The sequence below is a fragment of the Talpa europaea genome (genome assembly GCF_964194135.1).
Source record: "Talpa europaea genome assembly, chromosome: 5".
In the NCBI taxonomy this organism is placed as follows: Eukaryota; Metazoa; Chordata; class Mammalia; order Eulipotyphla; family Talpidae; genus Talpa; species Talpa europaea.
This window is the reverse complement of record NC_140071.1, coordinates 101,934,872-101,954,316: the sequence shown is the minus strand read 5'-3', so window position 1 is coordinate 101,954,316 and position 19,445 is coordinate 101,934,872. Positions and strand designations below refer to the sequence as shown.

General features: G+C 34.2%; 1 protein-coding gene across 5 annotated transcripts in view; it reads right to left on the bottom strand.

Annotated features, from left to right (window-relative positions):
* Positions 1-19,445, bottom strand: part of ANKRD17 (ankyrin repeat domain 17) — a gene marked incomplete at both ends in the record, with an annotated part of 144,430 nt that overhangs the window by 101,831 nt on the left and 23,154 nt on the right. For 2 of the 5 annotated variants that reach the window (XM_084233293.1, XM_084233295.1), the window contains one exon: positions 9,512-9,565. The exons of the other annotated variants lie outside the window; for them this stretch is intronic. In XM_084233293.1, the coding sequence (XP_084089419.1) occupies positions 9,512-9,565 (54 nt within the window). Of the gene's footprint in view, positions 1-9,511; positions 9,566-19,445 lie in introns of those variants that run through there. 5 annotated transcript variants of the gene reach the window in all.

The window sequence follows — 19,445 nt, the reverse complement described above, 5'->3', positions numbered from 1 at the left end:
TTCATAAACTATTTACTAAATGAAGATCCATCTGCCAAGATTTTTCTTAAATGATCTATACGTAAGACTCAATACTTTGGTTCTTTATTTGGATAGTTTTATAAATCAGAGCACCTTTCTATGTACTGTTAACTGCACTTACTTTATTTAATGGAGAAAACGAAGAAAAAAGGAAAAACAGAAGGCATTTTCAGACAAAAAATATTGATTGTACAAACATGACAAAACATTAAAAAGGAGAATTCTGTGATATATGTAAACACTTAAATATCAGCACGTTTTTGGAAAATAATATTTACAAAATAAAAGATTATGGAAACTGTATTTCTCAAACTTGGTTAGCTTAAAAAGTTTACACAAATACATGTTAGTTTTTAGTATGATGCCAGTGCATAAATTACAAATGCAAATCATGTGACAAGGACGAGAATAATGTGGCAATACAAATTTAAGGTTATAATGAGCTAAGGATGAACACAAGTTAGACAAATGAGGTTAACAAATGAGAAGTCTGAAATCAAGGAATTTTGCTGACAAGCAAAATTTAAACACCAAATAGAAAATCAGAATTCAGGGCCTCCCCTGGTGGCGCAACGGTTCAGCACACACTGGGCTGCGAAGCTGCCCGCGGCCTCCACAGCGCCGGTTTGTGTTCCTCGGCCACCGGCAAGGGTCCCACATGGTGCGCAGACCTCTCCTGCCTCTCCCGCTGCTCCCCTCAGTAGTGTACTTCATGGGTCTGCCTGTTCTGTTCCCCGCTCTGGCTGTGGTGAATTCTTTCACCCTCCCGCGCTTCTGACTGTACCCAGTGCTTGTATAAATAAATAAATAAATCATAAAAAAAATCAGAATTCAAATAGGAAAAAGAAATAAAAATAAAGTGGGCAGCAGGTAAAAATTTAAGAGAAAGGCTAAACTATAAAAGGTCAAATAAAGAATTCGGATAGCAAAATATACCAAAAAGCAGTTTAACACTGGCCGAACAACCTCCTCATCGCAACAGACCCTTGGAATTTGGAGGTGGGGAAAATAGTGCTTGAGAAGTAAAAAGACATAGAGGTGTTTGGATAATACTGATATTTCTCTTTTCAACACCAATTTCCAAAGCAAAGTGGCAAAAATGCAGTATAAATATTAAGGAAGAACATATGAAACAGATTTTACATGATTTAATTTTACTGCTATGCAAAGAAATTTTATTTTTTTTTAAAGATTTATTTTTATTTATTTATTTATTTATACAAGCACTGGGTACAGTCAGAAGCGCAGGAGGGTGAGAGAATTCACCAGAGCCAGAGCGGGGAGCAGAGCAGGCAGAAGGACCGAAGTACACTGCTGAGGGGAGCAGCGGGCGGCAGGAGAGGTCTGCGCGCCATGTGAGACCCTCCTTCGGTGGCCGGGGAGCAGCCGGGGATCGAACCGGCGCTGCAGAGGCTGCGGGCAGCTTCGCAACCCAGCGCTCAACCGCTGCGCCACCGGGGAGGCCCTGCAAAGAAATTTTAAACTAACAACTTAGTCTTCAGATAACTAAGGTGAACAATATCTTAATTTTACTTTTCGCTTTCAGAGACAACATAAAAATAAATCTCAGAGAAAAAATTGCTCTTGACTAAATGAAAACCAGCGGACACCTGTGAAAGGATATAGGAGAAAAAGGTCTTTACTCTTCAAAATGAAAAAATTATTTAAATTTGACAAATACTTCATATATTGTTTTATTTGCTAAAATGAATATTCAGTTACAATTTATTAACTTCTTTCCTAAGCATTCTCTTTATTAAAATCAAAACTATTAAACACTGTTACTACTTAGTGCTATTCTACAAACAAAACCATTTCTATTTATTTTATATTTTCCTTCTCACTAGTTCACTCAGCAGTCCTCAAATTTGGTTTTCATAAAGCCTTAATGGCTAGTACAGGACTTATAAAGAATATTCAAATTTCCACAAAAAAATTTTTCCCACTTCTTTTATGTGTTATATGGTAGTTGAAGGGTACAGCAACTTACAGGGAATGTAAAAAGAGATTAGAAAAGTTGGAACTATTTGTTAAATTAAATTTAGTAAAATAACATTTGAACCAAAAAGACTTAAGTCTAAATCTTAGTTTAATGTCCTTCACAGCTGTAAACTTGGGAAATACATTGCAAACTTGCAGTTATTTAAGTGTCATCCATGGGATGCATGAAGATCCCCAAGATTTTTTCAGAGTATCTGTGACGTCAAAAGTATTTTTATAATACTAAAACATTACATGCCTGTTTCACTGTGTTAACATTTGCAAGAATGATACCAAAAGTGATAGTGGGGAGAAGACCTTTAATACAAATCAAGGTCATGGCATCAACCATATTCTCTGTCATCCACTCACAATTAAAAGAAAAATGGTGAAAATAAAGCTGGTTTCCATTATGAAATAGTAAAAAGTACTAATTTAAAAATATTCAACCTTGAGTACATAGCCTATTCTGTGTGACAAAAATGAAAACATTTCTGCTGCATATGTAATTGTAATAGTTGTCTCAAGAAAATTATTTGCTTAATTGTGAGCTAATAAATCAGTAACCTTTTTTTACCAGAATGTTGTTCATTAAGACAGACTATAGTTATTCACACTTAACTGGCATAGACTTTTTCTGTCATTTCAAAGAAAGCTTACTGCTTTTGTCATCTGTGATAAAATTCAAGTTTTCAACAAAAATCATAATTTTCAAAAACATCTGACACTGTGACTATTTCCCGATTTTTTTTTCACTTTTCAAAGGAAATCAGTGGTGATATCAGCAAACATAATCTTTTTTGGTATTATAGAATAAAATGAAGTAATACTTCTAAGTTAGTAGACCAGAACTTTCTAATCACCAAAGCATGCACTAGTAAAATATTCATTCAAACTGCCCAGTAACCCACTAGATTTTAACTAACAAAGTCCAAAAAATTAATCAATAATGTTTCAAAGGAAAGTATTCGCAACTATCTAAAGAAGTTATTAAAATATTCTTCCTTTTTTATCACACTGTAACAGACTGAATTATAAAAGCAGGTATGAATCTAGTTATCTTGTATTAAGCCAGAATTCAGAGATATTTGTAAAAATGTAAAATGTGAAACAATGCTGCTCCTCTCAGTTTTTTTTCCTTCTGGAAAAAAGTCATTTTTTTAAACCAAAGTATGCTAACATGTAATGGCTTTATATTATTTTAAAATAAATGAATATGTAAATGCTTTTAAATTTTCAGAATTTTAATTTCCAAAATAATCATTGAGTATATATATATAAAAGTTATATATATATATATATATATATATATATATAAAACTGATTGAAAAGAAAGCAATTTTGAGACCTTAATAATTTGAATAGTGCATAGGAACCCTGGATCAAAACATTTGATAACGGCTAATCTAATCATCACTGAAGCTCAAATCTTCTCAATCTGTCAATTGGAAGTAATAACTTATCATCATGAAGACAGATTATGAAAGTTATCATTTTGAAAATAGCTGAGTTTAAAAATGAGGTTATAATTAAATGTTGACACAGGTTATTTGACTTAATCCTTATAAACATTTTTTTTACTACCATCTTTGTGGGTTTCTTCTTTCGTTTTCTTTTAAAGATTTATTCATGCACACAAGAATCGGGGTACAGTCAGATGTGCGGGAGGGTGAGAGGATTCATCAGAGACAGAACGGGGAACAGAACAGGCAGAATGACTGAAATACACTGCTGAGGAGAGCAGTGGGCGAGACAGGAGAGGTCTGCCGTGCAATATGGGTCTCTCCCTGGCCGGCCGGGAATCGAACCCACGCTGTACAGGCTGCGGACAGCTTCACAGTGCTGTGCTCAACCGCCTGTGCCATCAGGGAGGCTCTTTTTTTTTCTTTTTCAATGCATTTGGTCCCAGCCTTCTGATGATTTGACTTAGGTTAATCCTTATAAACATTCTAAGTAGTAGATACCTATTTCTTCAGAATCATTTAGAGGATTAAATAAGATAATTCTTGTGAAGTATCTGTCCTATGTATAATTTAATTTTAATAATTACTACTCCACCATAAAACTATGTGGGCATCCTATGTACAATACATATTCAGATATATAAGAAGCCAGTAGTTACAAGTCTGAATCCATCCATGAGCAATTTATTACTGGCCAATATTAATCTATTCATTAAAATAAGTTATCCCATATTTAACATTTATAAACACCTCCCGAATGGCCTTTGCCTTGGCAAATCTGAAAGCTATATAATGAATTAAACCAGTGATTAAGTAGGACTATGAGGTTCACCAACTTCGTAGTGATCAAGTAACTATATACAGAATGAGTCATTCAATCAAGCATAAGGAAAAGGGCCCCTGACAATTTAGAAGCAGCAAAACGCTGTCGTTGCATGTATATGGAGAAAATACTCAATGCAGGCCTTCACTAATCCATGCTCCACAGTATATATTAACCACTGGTCTATAAAGCATCAATGAGGACTTGTGGTGTATTGGCCTGCCTTTACTTTGATACAAGGACAATAGACTGATTTACACAATTTTGGTTACATTACCTCTTTGCAAATTGTTTGGAGTCTTCATATTCCACTATAATATTTGTTTCTTAACAGGGATTATTACTAACATGAATGTGTCTTTTAACTATCTTCTACCAAACTCACATGCATTTCTCTAGAGTTAGTGCCAAAGAAATGTTGCAACTTCTGCCCACCCCCAAGATAAACCCAATATTCATATAAAGAGTTTTCATACTGCATAGTAAAGTAGAAACATGAGTGTATGTAAGAATGCATGTATGTGTATATAAGTATGTTGCATGTGGTATGTGTGTATCCACAGACATATTCTGATTTAAATGTTACCAGAAAAAAAATCCTTAAGGACAAAGAGATGAAAATGGGATCCAGTGGACTCTCTAGACAAATCAATATTCATATATATATGGCAATTAACTATATAAGTATAAAAAAGATAAACTTTGAACTTTAGATAAAGGATATCTCCTTTACTAAGAAGTTCACAATGCTAAAAACATGGGTTTCAAACTATTTGGATAAACCAATGAAGTAAAATACTAGTATTCAAATACATATCTGTATGCATATTGAATTCAAGAATGTTTAATACCAATGGCAGATATTTTGTCTTCTAACTCGACCAATCTAATCTCATCAAATTTCAAATGCCTAGAACACAGTGTAAGTGCTCAATAAATGTTTGAACGAAATTAAACATTATAAATTTTAACATGTCTATTTATTTTATTTTCAAATAAAAGGGAAAAGTTACTTATATCAGTTCAAGTGATTTACCGACTTAGCCAGACTTTTCTGTCTCTAGATGAACTTATATTCTAAGAATAACACCAACTCTTCTGGCAAAAAATGTTATAGCAAATATAGAACTTTAGAACTCCACAGGAGACTTACTAATGTAATATATAAATGATGTACATTACGTAAGACAGCATATTTTATAGAATAAAAAGCAGTACCTGAAAAAAGTCTACTTCAGGGAGATTCCATGGCATTACTAATTCGTATGTAAATAGCAAGTAAATTTTCTAGAATTAGAATAACTATTATTTAATCCCAAATCTTGACAAATAAAAAGAAAACAGTAATTCCCCTGTGACTCAATCGTTTTTTAAAAATTCATTCCTTAATACAGAGCAAGATGCTTCCATAATAAACCTACTTACTATGCTTAAATTGAACCCATATTTTCAAGGGTCCAATCAAATTTTCAACCCACTGTGTCTCTAAGGACATTTAACATATATTAAATGTTAATATGTTAAATGGGGCATTTAACATATTAAAACCTGTGAAATAAGTACAGATAAAGTATGAAAACTCTGGCTTTAATTGATAAATGAACAAAATTGGGCATGACAATTAACAGTTAATATTTTTATTTTTATAAAAATTGCTACTTTTTAAAAGTAAACATATATGAAATACTATACCCTAAAGAAAATAATCTGAATAGAAATTAAAAGATGGGAATATTCATGACTTTCTCACTTCTAAGACAATTCTTAGAGAAAACTATTTAACCGCTTCAATTATAAATAAGAGACCAGGATAGTAATCGTTTCTGAAATTACTTCTTATATATTTCATATTTCATACAAATAAATTTACATAACCCTCATGTTTGTAAGAAAAGCACTTGGTCATACAATTTTGGACTAATGCAAACAAAGTTTGGAGACCTTTCTCACTGATCTAAGGAATACAACTTATTATATATAACTTAGGAAAAGCTTAAAGATCCTTAAATAATAATCATGTCTCAGCAAAAATAATGTAAGCAAAACAAGAAGAGATATTTATATGGATGCTGTGAGTATTCTTTTTGTAGATAGCAGGTGTTCCAGTGCCCATTCCAGGGGTTTAAGAAGATTTTCTTAAAGTTCTGAGCAGAAATGTTTATATATTTTAATAATAGAGTACTCTAAAGTTTCCTACAGACCCTTCACAATCCCTTTGTTTGGGAATTGGGAAGGATCTACACATGTGGAGTATGTTTCTTTCCCCTGTTCTTCACCCGGAAGTCGTCAATCTATCTCCAGATTCAGCCTAAAGACCACCATCACTAAGAAGCCTTTAGCCAACCATTAACATCACCTTATGCCTACCACATTCACCTAACGAGGCAAAGTAAGTTGCTGATCCTCTGTAAATCCAAGTTTATTAAATATAGCAAATCAACACATTTTAGAGAAAAAAGGAGCTCCAACGATGGAAGAGATCATAGCTTATCCACTACCATGAGGCTTTTTTTTTTTTTTCTGTTTTTACCCTCCACCAAACTAACCATGCCTACATCCATTCTCAGCTGTTTTAAAAAATCATCTGGATTTAGCAATTTACCTCAATATTAGGTAAGGTGGTTAAAAGGAACACAAACACTTTGACTTCTTTCAATTACTGATGGCATTGCTTGGATAATTTAAATAACCAAGGTATTCTGGTTATATCATTACCTTAAAAACTTGAGAAACAACGAAACAAATTGAAATCAACTTTTTCCATTTGTACTAATATTTCACGAAGGTATCATATTTTCTTAATATTTTGAAGTTCCAAAAATTTCAAGTTAAATACATATATATAAAAAATAAACAATTATAATTTAAAAGGTAAACAAGCCATATAGAATTATGAAAATTAATCTGCACGAATGATGTGAAATTAAGATTTTTTTTAAGATTTAATAAAAGCATCTTTAAAAATTTGTATTTCAAAGGAACAAATTACAGAGGCAGAAATGAAACAGAAGGGGTCAAATGTTTAAAGTAAACAAAACAAAAATGTACAACACATTCCAGATAAAGTTGCAAAGATGAAAGTGGTGATAAATTTCAAAGTTCAATATTAGGTACAACAATAAAATTATTAATAATGTGTTATAAAGACAAACTTCATTATTCATTATTGGACATTTATACAATGAGCTAAACCTTTAAAAAAACAATAATTTTCTGGAAAGCTCATTATGAAATATATGTTTATCCACTTGCAATAGGAGGTATCTTAGAAAACAGTACATTTAGCTTCCGAGTTAGCAGCAAGTGTATATCTTTTAACTTTTATTTTTAGCATTAGGTCATTATGGGTACTTGAAATTTTAGAAAGAATATTATTACTTTTTAGAAAAATTTCATATCTAGTCTACCAATTATTGACAAATAGTAGAATCAAATAATATTTAACTAAAGAGAAAACTACATATTTGGCACAGTTCAATGCAACAGGTATATAGAAACCAAGTTAAGAGATGGAAAATTAAGACAATTAAAATTGCTGAGGTTATCCTTCTAACTAATAACAAGGAACAAATCAGGTAATGTAAAATCTTAGCATGACAAATAATTGAAATGGAAATAATAAAAAACTAATTTTAAAGACAGCATTAGAAAACCTATACCTAAGGCACAAAACTTTGCTTAAGTGGGTTTTCCCCCAAAAATAAAGATTTCTAAAATCTGTTATATATTGAAATGGCCAAAGAAAATGTCAAATAGATTTATTTAAATCTATAAAGTATACCTCTTTAAAATCTAAAACAAAAATTAAAAAAAAAAATTAAAATGTACCATGAAAAAACTTCATGATTTTATGTCTTTAAACTGAACTACTAAAAAAGGACCACTCCTGTTACTGAAGTCCCTAGATAAAAGTATTTATCACCAGTTCTAAGTAGATAATTTCACAAAGTTTAAGGAAACTCTAAGGGGGTGGGGGTGGATGAAGCAAGAGGGAATGAGAGGGAGAAAGAGAGAGAGAGAATTAACCGTAGTATTGAATTCAGATACTAAACTCTTAGAAGGGGAAGGAGTATGTTGGCAGGTGTCAGCAAGGAGCTAGGTGATACAATGGAGTCAGTTTTCATTCTGCAGAACCATGAGACTTGCTGCAATGTCGGCTCCAAGCACACACTGAGGCACTCCAGAAAATGCTCATTGATCATGCAGCACTTTATAATGCGCATAGGCTTTCTTCTCCTGTTAACCCCGCCTAGCTTTCTTTGCAGTTTATTCTCCTAAGCCCTCTCCCTCTAATAAAATATTTTCATGAAGATAGTGAAATATTAATAAATTATCTTTACAGTCTAAATTTTAGGAATACCAATCACCATCATGAAAGTCTCTTTATCTGAATTAAATCAGTTTTTTCTTAATAAAAAGGGGAAAAAAACAGACTCATAGATAAGAAAATGGAATTTAAATATCTATACCTATAAATACAAATGTCTAATAGTGTATCAAACCCAAGGCAAAAATCACTTTCACTTTGACATGTATTTCCTTGAACTGATTTATACTCAAATACATTTTCATAAAATTTATATAACCAAAGGAAAAAAACAAAATATAAAAATCTCATGACTCAATATGCAGATTTTTACTGTAATCTCTCAAGCATTAATGTCCTAGATTTTAAGATCTTTTAATTTTTTAAAGAATTTAATCTTACAGTCAGCCACATGAAAAAGCCAGAACCAGAATGTACCAGCTAAATTAAGCAATCAGTTGATATGTATGCTTAATTTTACATAAAATAGTCAGCTGCTTTTAACAGTAACTGAAAACAGAGCTTTAGGTTTAGATATGTAAATGAATTCAAAGACATATGATACTAAATCTATTCAAAGCTGCTTTTGCAGACCCCACCTTCTAATGAGTTAATCTAAAGGTCATCACCAGCACAAGGCTTTTTATTAAGTCCCAGGACCTTTCTTTATTTCTTACCAAACATATATCTACAATTCACAAAGCATTAAGCTTATACAAAATAATTTCAGACTTATTTAGTAATCATGTGAATCAGACTGGCACATTCTTACACGGAATATGGTCTGACCGTATCTTGCTTTTATGCTCTGCTTCTCTTTGCTCTCTCCTCTAATCTATTCATCTGTAAAATAATTCCAGCCGATAAGATTTCTTTGTTCAGATTTCAACTTTCATTTCATTTACAAACCTAGCCTACCTCAAGAATGTCTTCTAGAACATATGCTTCCATTTCAGCCGCTGTCTCCACCATGTTTTATCAAACTGCCATGTTTCTTACTGCACTATGATTAGATCATTGCCAGCAGGAACACTCCTCTGTGTCAGCAAGGGAACAGGAAATGGAATGTTCTATTACATGCCTAAAGCAGCTTAGCTGTTCACTAGCCAGGCATCTACCAAAAGAGCAGGGGGGTGACTCACTGTGTATTTTTTAAAGATACAGAAGCTCTATTCCAAGGCAAACTTCTGTCAAGTGACTTCAACAGACAAAATAGTTTATTTTACCATTTCAAATTTTTAAATCCTAAAACTTAAAAAATTTATATATATCTATATATATCTATATATTCAAAAGCTATTTTACATGTCTGGCTTTCTAGCTGAACAAAAGAGATTGAAGTGGGTCACAAAGCAATTTATCCTTGGTAAAAGCCTTGTAGTGAGATTAATAGCTGTATTAAAATACGCAAAGGAGGTGGCAAGGTAAATGACCAATTAGAAATCTGCTACATAAGGCAAATGCAACATACCACATATATTTTACAGGTATTGAATAAGGGCGTCAAAAATAATTATCTGTAAATTTTTTTAAAACAGTAAACTGGATTTCTATTAGTTAATCTATCTGGAAACATCTAAGAAAAGAAGTTTAACATTAACTAATTTACATTTACTGAATCAAGATATTAACACATCATGGTTATATTTATTTCATAGGAATACCTTTAACTTCATTCACTAACCAAAGTGCCTCCCCACTACTTATAAAAACTACTAAAAACAAATATTTTTTTAAAAATGAAATTTAAAATCAATATACCTGGATCTTTAAATAGCAAATAAAGTAGGTGACTAACAGAAGCAATTTATTATAGTCATTACCATTGCTTTTAGTATAGTAAAATTTGTTACACTGTCAAATTTCTTCAAATTCCAAATGTAATTGGAATATGAAAAATGAAATGGAAAAGAACAATGTCTTATGCTATGTCATACAAACTGAACTTGAAATGATCCTCAATGTACAGATTAACTGAATTATAGACTAGTTCTTCTAGTCTAAATTTTAATAAGCTAACTAAAGAAAGCAAATGTTTAGAAGGGGAGAGAAAGGAAAAAATTAGAGGATATTATTATTATTAATACATATGACCAAATCGAAAGTGGTAAAAGTGATAAGAATGGCAGTGCCAGTAACTCTTCCTCAAAGTGATGTCATCTTTTAAGGGAAAGTGATTTTATAATTCTCTGGGGTCTTAATTTATTAATCTGTGAAATGGGGTACCATTCACTCAACATGGACTATCTACTTTAGAAACTCTTCTAGGTATAGTCAATAAGACAATGTTTCTGGGGCCTCCCCGGTGGTGCAGCGGTTGAGCGCTGGGCTGCAAAGCTGCCCTTAGCCTCTGCAGCGCGGGTTTGATCCCCGGCTGCCCGCAAGGATCCCACATGGCGCGCAGACCTCTCCTGCTGCGCCCGCTGCTCCCCTCAACAGTGTGTTTCAGTCAGTATGCCTGTTCTGCTCTGGCTCTGGTGGATTCTCTCACCCTCCCAGCTTCTGACTGTACCAGTGCTTGTATAAATAAATAAATAAATCTTTAAGACAATGTTCTTAACAGGTTTGTATGAAATTTAAATGAGATAAAGGATCTGCTACTCAGTTTCTGATATTTAGGAGGCACCCTTACTATGTCTGGCAATATGAGTTGTTGTTTTTTAAATAAACATCGTTTTTAACTCTCACAATAACAGTAAATGACATTATTTAAAATATTAGTAATTGCCTTGTGCTAACTACATGCCATATGCCATTTTTAGTGCTTTCCATATATTAACTCATTTAACTATCACAATTATCCTAAAAGAAAGGTAGATACTACTATTATCTCCACGTTATATATATATGGAAACTGAGGATCAGAGAGGTTAAGACCAACATATTCCCAAGCTAATTGAGGAGCTAAGATTTGAACCCAGGCAATAGGCTCCATTGTTCATCATCTGAATTATCTGCTAGACTTACTCCAGTTGACATCATTTTCATTAACAGATGAGGAAATCAAGTCTCAGCACACAGATATGAGAGCTGGAATTGAAGACCACAATGGTTTAGTTCTGAAAACTGTGAAATTAATAGCAAACAAATGATTTTAAAAATGTTTTCCCTCAGACAATACATAGTGCTTACATTTCTATATGGATATGCCTGGCATTTGGAGGCTTCTCAAACAAAATAATTTCCATTGTTAAAACCTAGCTTTATAGGAACTTGCCAAGGGGCTTTTACTATTTCCTACCATCCAAATCAATTCTTTCCATGCCTGAAATATTGTTTTATCCTTAGACTATAAGAAGTCATCAACAAGGTTTCTTCTTCTCAAACCTTCCACCAATATAAGCAAGCAAAGATGGTCTGAGTTCAAAGAAATAACATTGGTGCAATTATTTTCCATAAACCAAGAATGGGTTTTTCAACTTGATTTGACAAAAAACTAAGTACCATTCAGCTAAAATCAAACCATTCACTCTCTTTTTTCCTTCTGTTCTAGGATTTATAAGATGCTTCTCTTACATTACTGACATTTACTACTATGGTTTTATAATAAATATGTGATTGTGGCTTTACTACAGAATTATGAAGGTTTATCTGTTTATTATCTCTCACCCTTACAGACCAGCAACTTGAGGAAAGCATGCAACACTACCAACATAAAACCCTAACGAGCATAGTGTCCGGCATAGAACAGGCAATTTAAATATTTAATTAAACAACAAATACATGATATCCAGTAATACATCCTAATTCTTTTAAATTACTGCTACCATTAGCCCAAAAGACACAGAAACATTAATTCCAAAGAGCACCTGCACCCTATGTTTATAGCAGCACTATTTACAATAGCTAAGCTTTGGAAACAACCCAAATGCCCAGAAATAGATGACTGGATCAAGAAGATGTGGTACATATACACAATGGAATATTACTCAGCAATCAAAAAAGATAAACACATGCAATTTGCAGCAACATGGATGGAGCTGGAAGGGATCATGCTCAGCAAAATAAGCCAGAAAGAAAAAGAAAAATACTGGATGGTCTCACTCATAGCAGGAATCTAGAAAACCTAAATAAGAGACCAGGAAAAAGAATAACTATAAGAAAGAAAAAATCAAAATCAACAAACAACTATGAACCAGAGACATACACTATGGGGGGAGGAAGGGGGAGGTGGGATTGGGGTCAAAATAAGGGGGTTGCATTTGTATGGGGAATATAAAAATAAAATTAAAAAGAACAGAAATAAACTAAAAAAAATAAATTACTGCTATCATTAGGACTAATTTCTGATGACAAAACATTTATTCTGTGATTATTATCTTTAGTTAACTAAAATATTGGAAATATTCAAATACTCAGAATCTACATTTCAGGATTTCTGTAATTCTTTGCACACAGCAAAATAATTATTTCCTCTTAAATTTAAATTCTGCTTCTTACTCACAGCATAGGGTACTCTGAGCAAAAGTTTATGAAAGGAGAATCATCTATCTGCTTTAAGACCTTCCAGCCTAAAAGTATGTCACCTTCCTTCTAATTAATTCAACCTCATTTTGTTGGGGACAAGGGGACCTGTTTTCTCATTTGCTTAAAATGGACTTCAGTGGCACAAGATCTTTCAAAATGCCAATGGCAAAAGCATTAAAATGTTAATAGTAATCAACTTACTAACACTAAAGCAAATAAATGTAAACACATAAATAATAAAACATGAAAGCTTTCTAAAATAAGATTCAGATAAACAAAGGGAAAAGAAAAAACTCTCACTTAAGAGTTTCTCAACATGAATGGAAATGGAGAGAAGCTCCATATAACTACCAAGACTAGATGAACTAAAGGTTCATAAAATTAAAGGTTAATAAAATCTGATCAAATTTCTGAAAGTTCATATATTTTTTTTTTAAGATTTATTTATTTATTTGTTTATTTATTTATTTATACATGCACTGGGTACAGTCAGAAGCGCGGGAGGGTGAGAGAATTCACCAGAGCCAGAGCAGGGAGCAGAGCAGGCAGAAGGACCGAAGTACACTGCTGAGGGGAGCAGCGGGCGGCAGGAGAGGTCTGCTCGCCATGTGGGACCCTCCTCCCGTGGCCGGGGAGCAGCCGGGGATCGAACCAGGCCACAGAGGCTGCGGGCAGCTTCGCAATCCAGCGCTCAACTGCTGTGCCACAGGGGAGGCCCAAAGTTCATATATTATTGAAAACAATAATATCCTTGTAATTTTTAGCTTTCATCACTCTAAATCAATCATGTCATAATATAAGTGAGGGTCCTACATGTGAGTCTAATACAGCACAGTAGTATTTTTTCATATTACCAGTTGACTTTCTTTTTTAACTAAGATTTTAATATATTAAATAATACATATACATTGAAAACACTGACAATTATAAAGAAGAATACAGGGAAAAGTAAACCTACTCATGAAAGACATAACTAGTATATTCATCTAGAAATAACCTGTATATGGAAGCATACTATGCTTTCTATTTTTGTAGATCTACATCTTTGATTTTAATACTCTTAATTTTCACTGAAGAATCATACAACATTTAATCAAGTTTCCTTCTAAAAGCCATGTGTTGTTTCTAACCTTTTATAATGTTGCAATGAAAAAGAAATACACACTAAACACATATAGGAATGTAACAGTTTGGTATGTTTCTTTTCTTTTTTTTTTCCCAAGGATTGATTGATTGATTGATTGATTGATTGATTGATTGATTGATTTATTGGTACAAGCACTGGGTACAGTCAGAAGTGAGGGAGGGTGAGAGAATTCACCAGAGTCAGAGCAGGGAGCAGAGCAGGCAGAAGGACTGAAGTACACTGCTGAGGGGAGCAGTGGGCGGCAGGGCAGGTCTGTGTGCCAGGTGGGACCCTTGCCCGGCAGCAGTCAGGGATCGAACCGGCACTGCAGAGGCTGCGGGCAGCTTCGCAACCCAGCGCTCAACCGCTGCGCCACCAGGGAGGCCCTGGTTTGGTATATTTCTTGATGGGGACATGTATTTCATATTTTAATGTTACCAAATGACTTTCTATACAAGTAGAACTAATTTAGATTCAGGCAGTGAGTAAAACTGCTTAGAATATTAGGCATTAAATGATACAAATATATTACCCAGATCAAAAATCAGCATTAGTTTTTGTTTTTGTTTTGTTTTTTTTTTGGTGGGACCCTCGCTTGGGGCTGGGGAACGAACCAGCACTGCAAAGGCTGCGGGCAGCCTCACAGCCCAGCCCTCAACCGCTGCGCTATCAGGGGAGGCCCAGAAATCAGCATTAGTTTAAAAGCAAGTTTCTAGATTTATAGTTAGTTCCTCATTATTTGTACTTTTCAAGGAACCACAAATGAAAGTTACATCTCCTCTCATCTAACTTCTGAGCCTTACCCAAAAAAAGGAAATAAATTCATTCCCCAATACTTTAGGAACTTCAATTGATTAAAAACCATAATGCAGATTCTAGCCTCATTTACATAACCGGAAAAGATAGACGAATGAGGCATCAAATGATCTTACCCTTAAAAAAATCTACTGCTAAAATGCCATGCAGGTTTAACTCTGTAACTTAGTAGTAAACTGTGAAATTTCTCTCCCGGAATTTAGAGTTCTAAAAATCCAGAATTTCTTTCGGTATTATTACCATAACAATGAACTAAAAACAGTAAGATTACTTACTAGCTGACCTTAAACATTTATTTCAAATTATTCATTTTAAGGAATAAAATTCTAAACCAATCTATCGTTATTAAAAAGTCAACTCTACACTAAAATTAAGAAGAGCCAAGCATAACCAATTTTCACTAACAAAGGCACTAATATTAAAAATAAGAATGAGTAGAACCACCAAAATAAATCTTAATGGGTGGGCACACTTTTAAATAAATGTAGACATTACAAAAGGCTTAGGTAACAAATGATTATGGGTATATAAAATTATAGCCTCATAAATAAAAAAAAAAAAAGCAAAGACCATACAGTAGCACATTCCAAATGTGAGGAAGATTATGTGCTATTTAAAATTTTATTTTATTGCTTAAATAATTTTTTTTCTCCAAGTTAATCCTTAAAAAGCCATGGTAATCTGTTGTTTCTTTCAAAGGTTATCATTAGCATCTTGACCATTCATTTATATAAATATTTAACTGAGTGCTTAGCAGATGGACAGACTTTATAATACTCAATAGGTATAGGATAACAATGTTAGACTACCTTTGAGTCTGTAATCTAAAAATAATTGACCCTAGGGCCTCCCTGGTGGCGAAAGGGGTTATGACACAACTTATGAAGCTATCTGTAGCCACTGCAGCACGAGTTCAATCCCCAGCCAAGGAGCAACCCACAAAATGCAGCAGACCTCTCCTGGCTTGTCTGCTGAATCCTCTCATCCCCTGCAACTCTAGCCAACACCCAGTTCTTGTACGCATAAATAAATAAAAATAAATCTTAAAAAAAAAAAAACCCAAAATAAGTAATCCCCTATTTAAAATGTAAAGGAATTTAGAGGTCTATGCCTCTCTACATGTTCTCAGGTAAGGTTAATTCATATTAAAAATGAAAATGCAGGGCCTCCCCGGTGGCTCAAGAGGTTAAGAAGCAACCTATGAAGCTATCTGCAGCCACTGCAGCATGAGTTCGATCCCTGGCCAGGGAGCTACCCACATGGCACGGCAGATCTCTCCTGGCTTGCCGACTGCTCCCCTCAGCAGTGTATTTCAGTCGATCTGCCTGTTCTGTTCCCCACTCTATCTCTGGTGAATCTTCTCACCCCTGCCCCCATACCTCTGGCCTGTACCCCAGTTCTTGTATGCATAAATAAATAAATCTTTAGAAGAAATAAAAATACTTGTCCCTAATCTTGATCATTTTAACAAGTTCTTCAATGATTTTTTCTTCTTCTTTTTTTTTTTTTTTAAAGATTTATTTATTTATGCAAGCACTGGATAGTCAGAAGCACAGGAGGGTGAGAGAATTCACCAGAGCCAGAGTGGAGAGCAGAGCAGGCAGAAGGACCGAAGTACATTGCTGAGGGGAGCAGCGGGCGGCAGGAGAGGTCTGCGCGCCATGTGGGACCCTCCTCCAGTGGCCGGGGAGCAGCTGGGGATCGAACCGGTGCTGCAGAGGCTGCGGGCAGCTTCGCAACCCAGCGCTCAACCGCTGCGCCACTGGAGAGGCCCTGATTTTTTCTTCTTCTGTGATGTATATATAGCCCCTTTCCAATTTTCTTTAATGAAACTAACAAAACCTGTAATTTCATTTAGGACAGTGCAGAAATAAAATACATTTAAATAAAATATTTCATCTAGATGTGTCTTATATACACAGTCTTGTCCAAATATAAGTAAAAATACTAAGCAAAGTAAGAAAGCAAGCAACTTATTTCTCTTTTCACATCCCCAGAAATCGTTGTAGGTACAACGACTGGATGATTGCATTTGTTGTCTACCCCCATCATGGATCATACCATGAATTCATTCTTTTTCAGCATTTTTCAATAGGTTTTATAGATACAAATTTGATAAAATTTACTGTTCTTAGATGACATTCACCTTCCAAATTTGTCTATACTATACACTTTTAAATAAAAATAAAAACAAGTACAGATATAATAGAATTACTTGTTTTGATGTTTTGTTTGTAAGTACACTAAATCTGATAGTATAGCACTCTAAATTTGGTTATGAACACATTAACTGTCTGCTGCTCCAAAGCAATAAATATTAACCAACAAAAAAAGAAATATATCACACATATCCCCACAGCTCCCTGTCAGTCCTCTCCACATTAGTGGGGAGAGGAGAGAGGATGGGGCTAAAAATACAAGTTAAGTCCAGAGTCAATTTTTTAGTTATCAATTTCAATCACCTTTCTGAAGGACAGGACTGTTCTATACTGAGGTCTAAAGTGACAGCTCCAGGTAACTCACTTAAGATAGTTTCGAAGGCATAGCAAAATAATCAAGATGTAAAAACTGTCCAAGTAACTACAGAATCTCACAGCTGCCACTGGCTCTCCTTTTAGTGCTCTGATGGTCTGGGTTTGCTGGTAGCAAACTCCAATCACTCTGATCTCTCATGATGTTTTATTCTGCTATTTCCAGACTAATCCATTCATAACAAATCTTTACTAGCTTGCCTGCAAGCAATTTTATCTCCTAAGAAATGAGTTACATTAAACTGTCTCCAGCTACCAAAGGCCAGGTCAAAAACTGCAAAATGGGGCACCATTCCCTTTTCTACTAACCTGATCCTAATGGTAGATAGAGGTCTTTAGGGCTATACATGTAAAGAGAATCTGGAAGCATAACTGTGACCTTCCAAAGTTCCTAAGATAGACATGTACATAGGGTTCCAAAACAATACTTACACACAAACACACACATGTGCACACATACTTAATTCAATATAACCATGAGCTACCTCCTTTGATCATCATAAGGATATCTCACAACACTGTTATATTCGAAGCATGTTACTATTACTTTCCATTTCCCCACAAATTTTGGATTACACTGTTTTACTGCTAAACAGGGAACATCTGGAAACATGGAACCAACTGCAACATGGGTGCATATTTACACAATTCTGATACTCTCTACCATGAGCTTGTATCAGATGGTAAATAGCTCAGCCTTTCAAGATGGCCCTCCTCTTCAGAGATGCCAAGGGGGAGATTGTGGTGCTTCTAGCCTCTCTAGGTAGCGCCAAATTTACACATATTCACCAACCAAGGAGTTCTCTGAAACTCATCTTCTTCAGCTTCTATGGCAGTCTATCACGTAGGCATGATTGATTATCTCATCCATCATTGGCAACTGAGTTTATACTGCAACCCCTCTCTCTTTGGGGATGAGACTGGATGTTCCAAGCCTCTAATTAACAAGCTAGGTTCTTTCCAGGTAACCAGCTCCCACATTTAGGTGCTGAGATAGTCACCTCATTCACATAACAAAACACACCTTTATCACTCTCCACAGGAAATTCCAAGGCTCCTGTGGGAGCCCTGAGCCAGGAACTATGGATACAAACCAAATACCACAATTTTAACAATATTTAACAAGAATCATAGAAAGGAATCAGTTTTATAAACTCCAGGGTGTAAGTCAGTCAAGAATTACCATCCTACATAAAAAGTCACATTTGCATTCTATGCAACTTTCCAATTTCTTAGAATATTATCCCTATGTGTCCTCTAATTCTACCCCAAATAGTTTCTGAAAACCATGTGGCCCTGGAATGTCACTTTTTAATTAGTGTTTAATTATCTAATTAGGTAGATATAATACATGCAATCTTTTTAATATTATAAATGTGACAATGTAAATTTAAATGTGTAAATTTTATTTACACATTTAAATTTAAATGTGTAAATGTAAATTTATTATAAATGATATTTAAAATATCAAAAGGCTATTAAAGTACAAGATGCTTTTATGCTCTGTTAGCAGCAAGCATCCAAATGGCAGTATGTTGTTACATTGTTATACTCTAACCTGGTTACCATCTTAATTTTAATACTATTTTACTTCTGTTTCTTGTTTGGCCAAGTTTATATGATATTACTAAATGCCCATTACAGAAATGAGCATTAATCCTCCTTTTGTTACCCCTTTCCCTAATTTTATTGTTATATTGTTTTTATATTAATTTTATATTACATGATTTTTAATTATAGGGTACTATAATTAAGTACACTTACAACATGACTAGGTAAATACTAATCACTGAAAGAAAAGTAATTTCCTATCATTTAGAATTCTTGGTTGAATATAACAGGCCATGTATACTACACAAATAACACAGCTGAATTTTCTTCTGGTTTTCTTCAGCTCTTTTGAAGGCCCAAA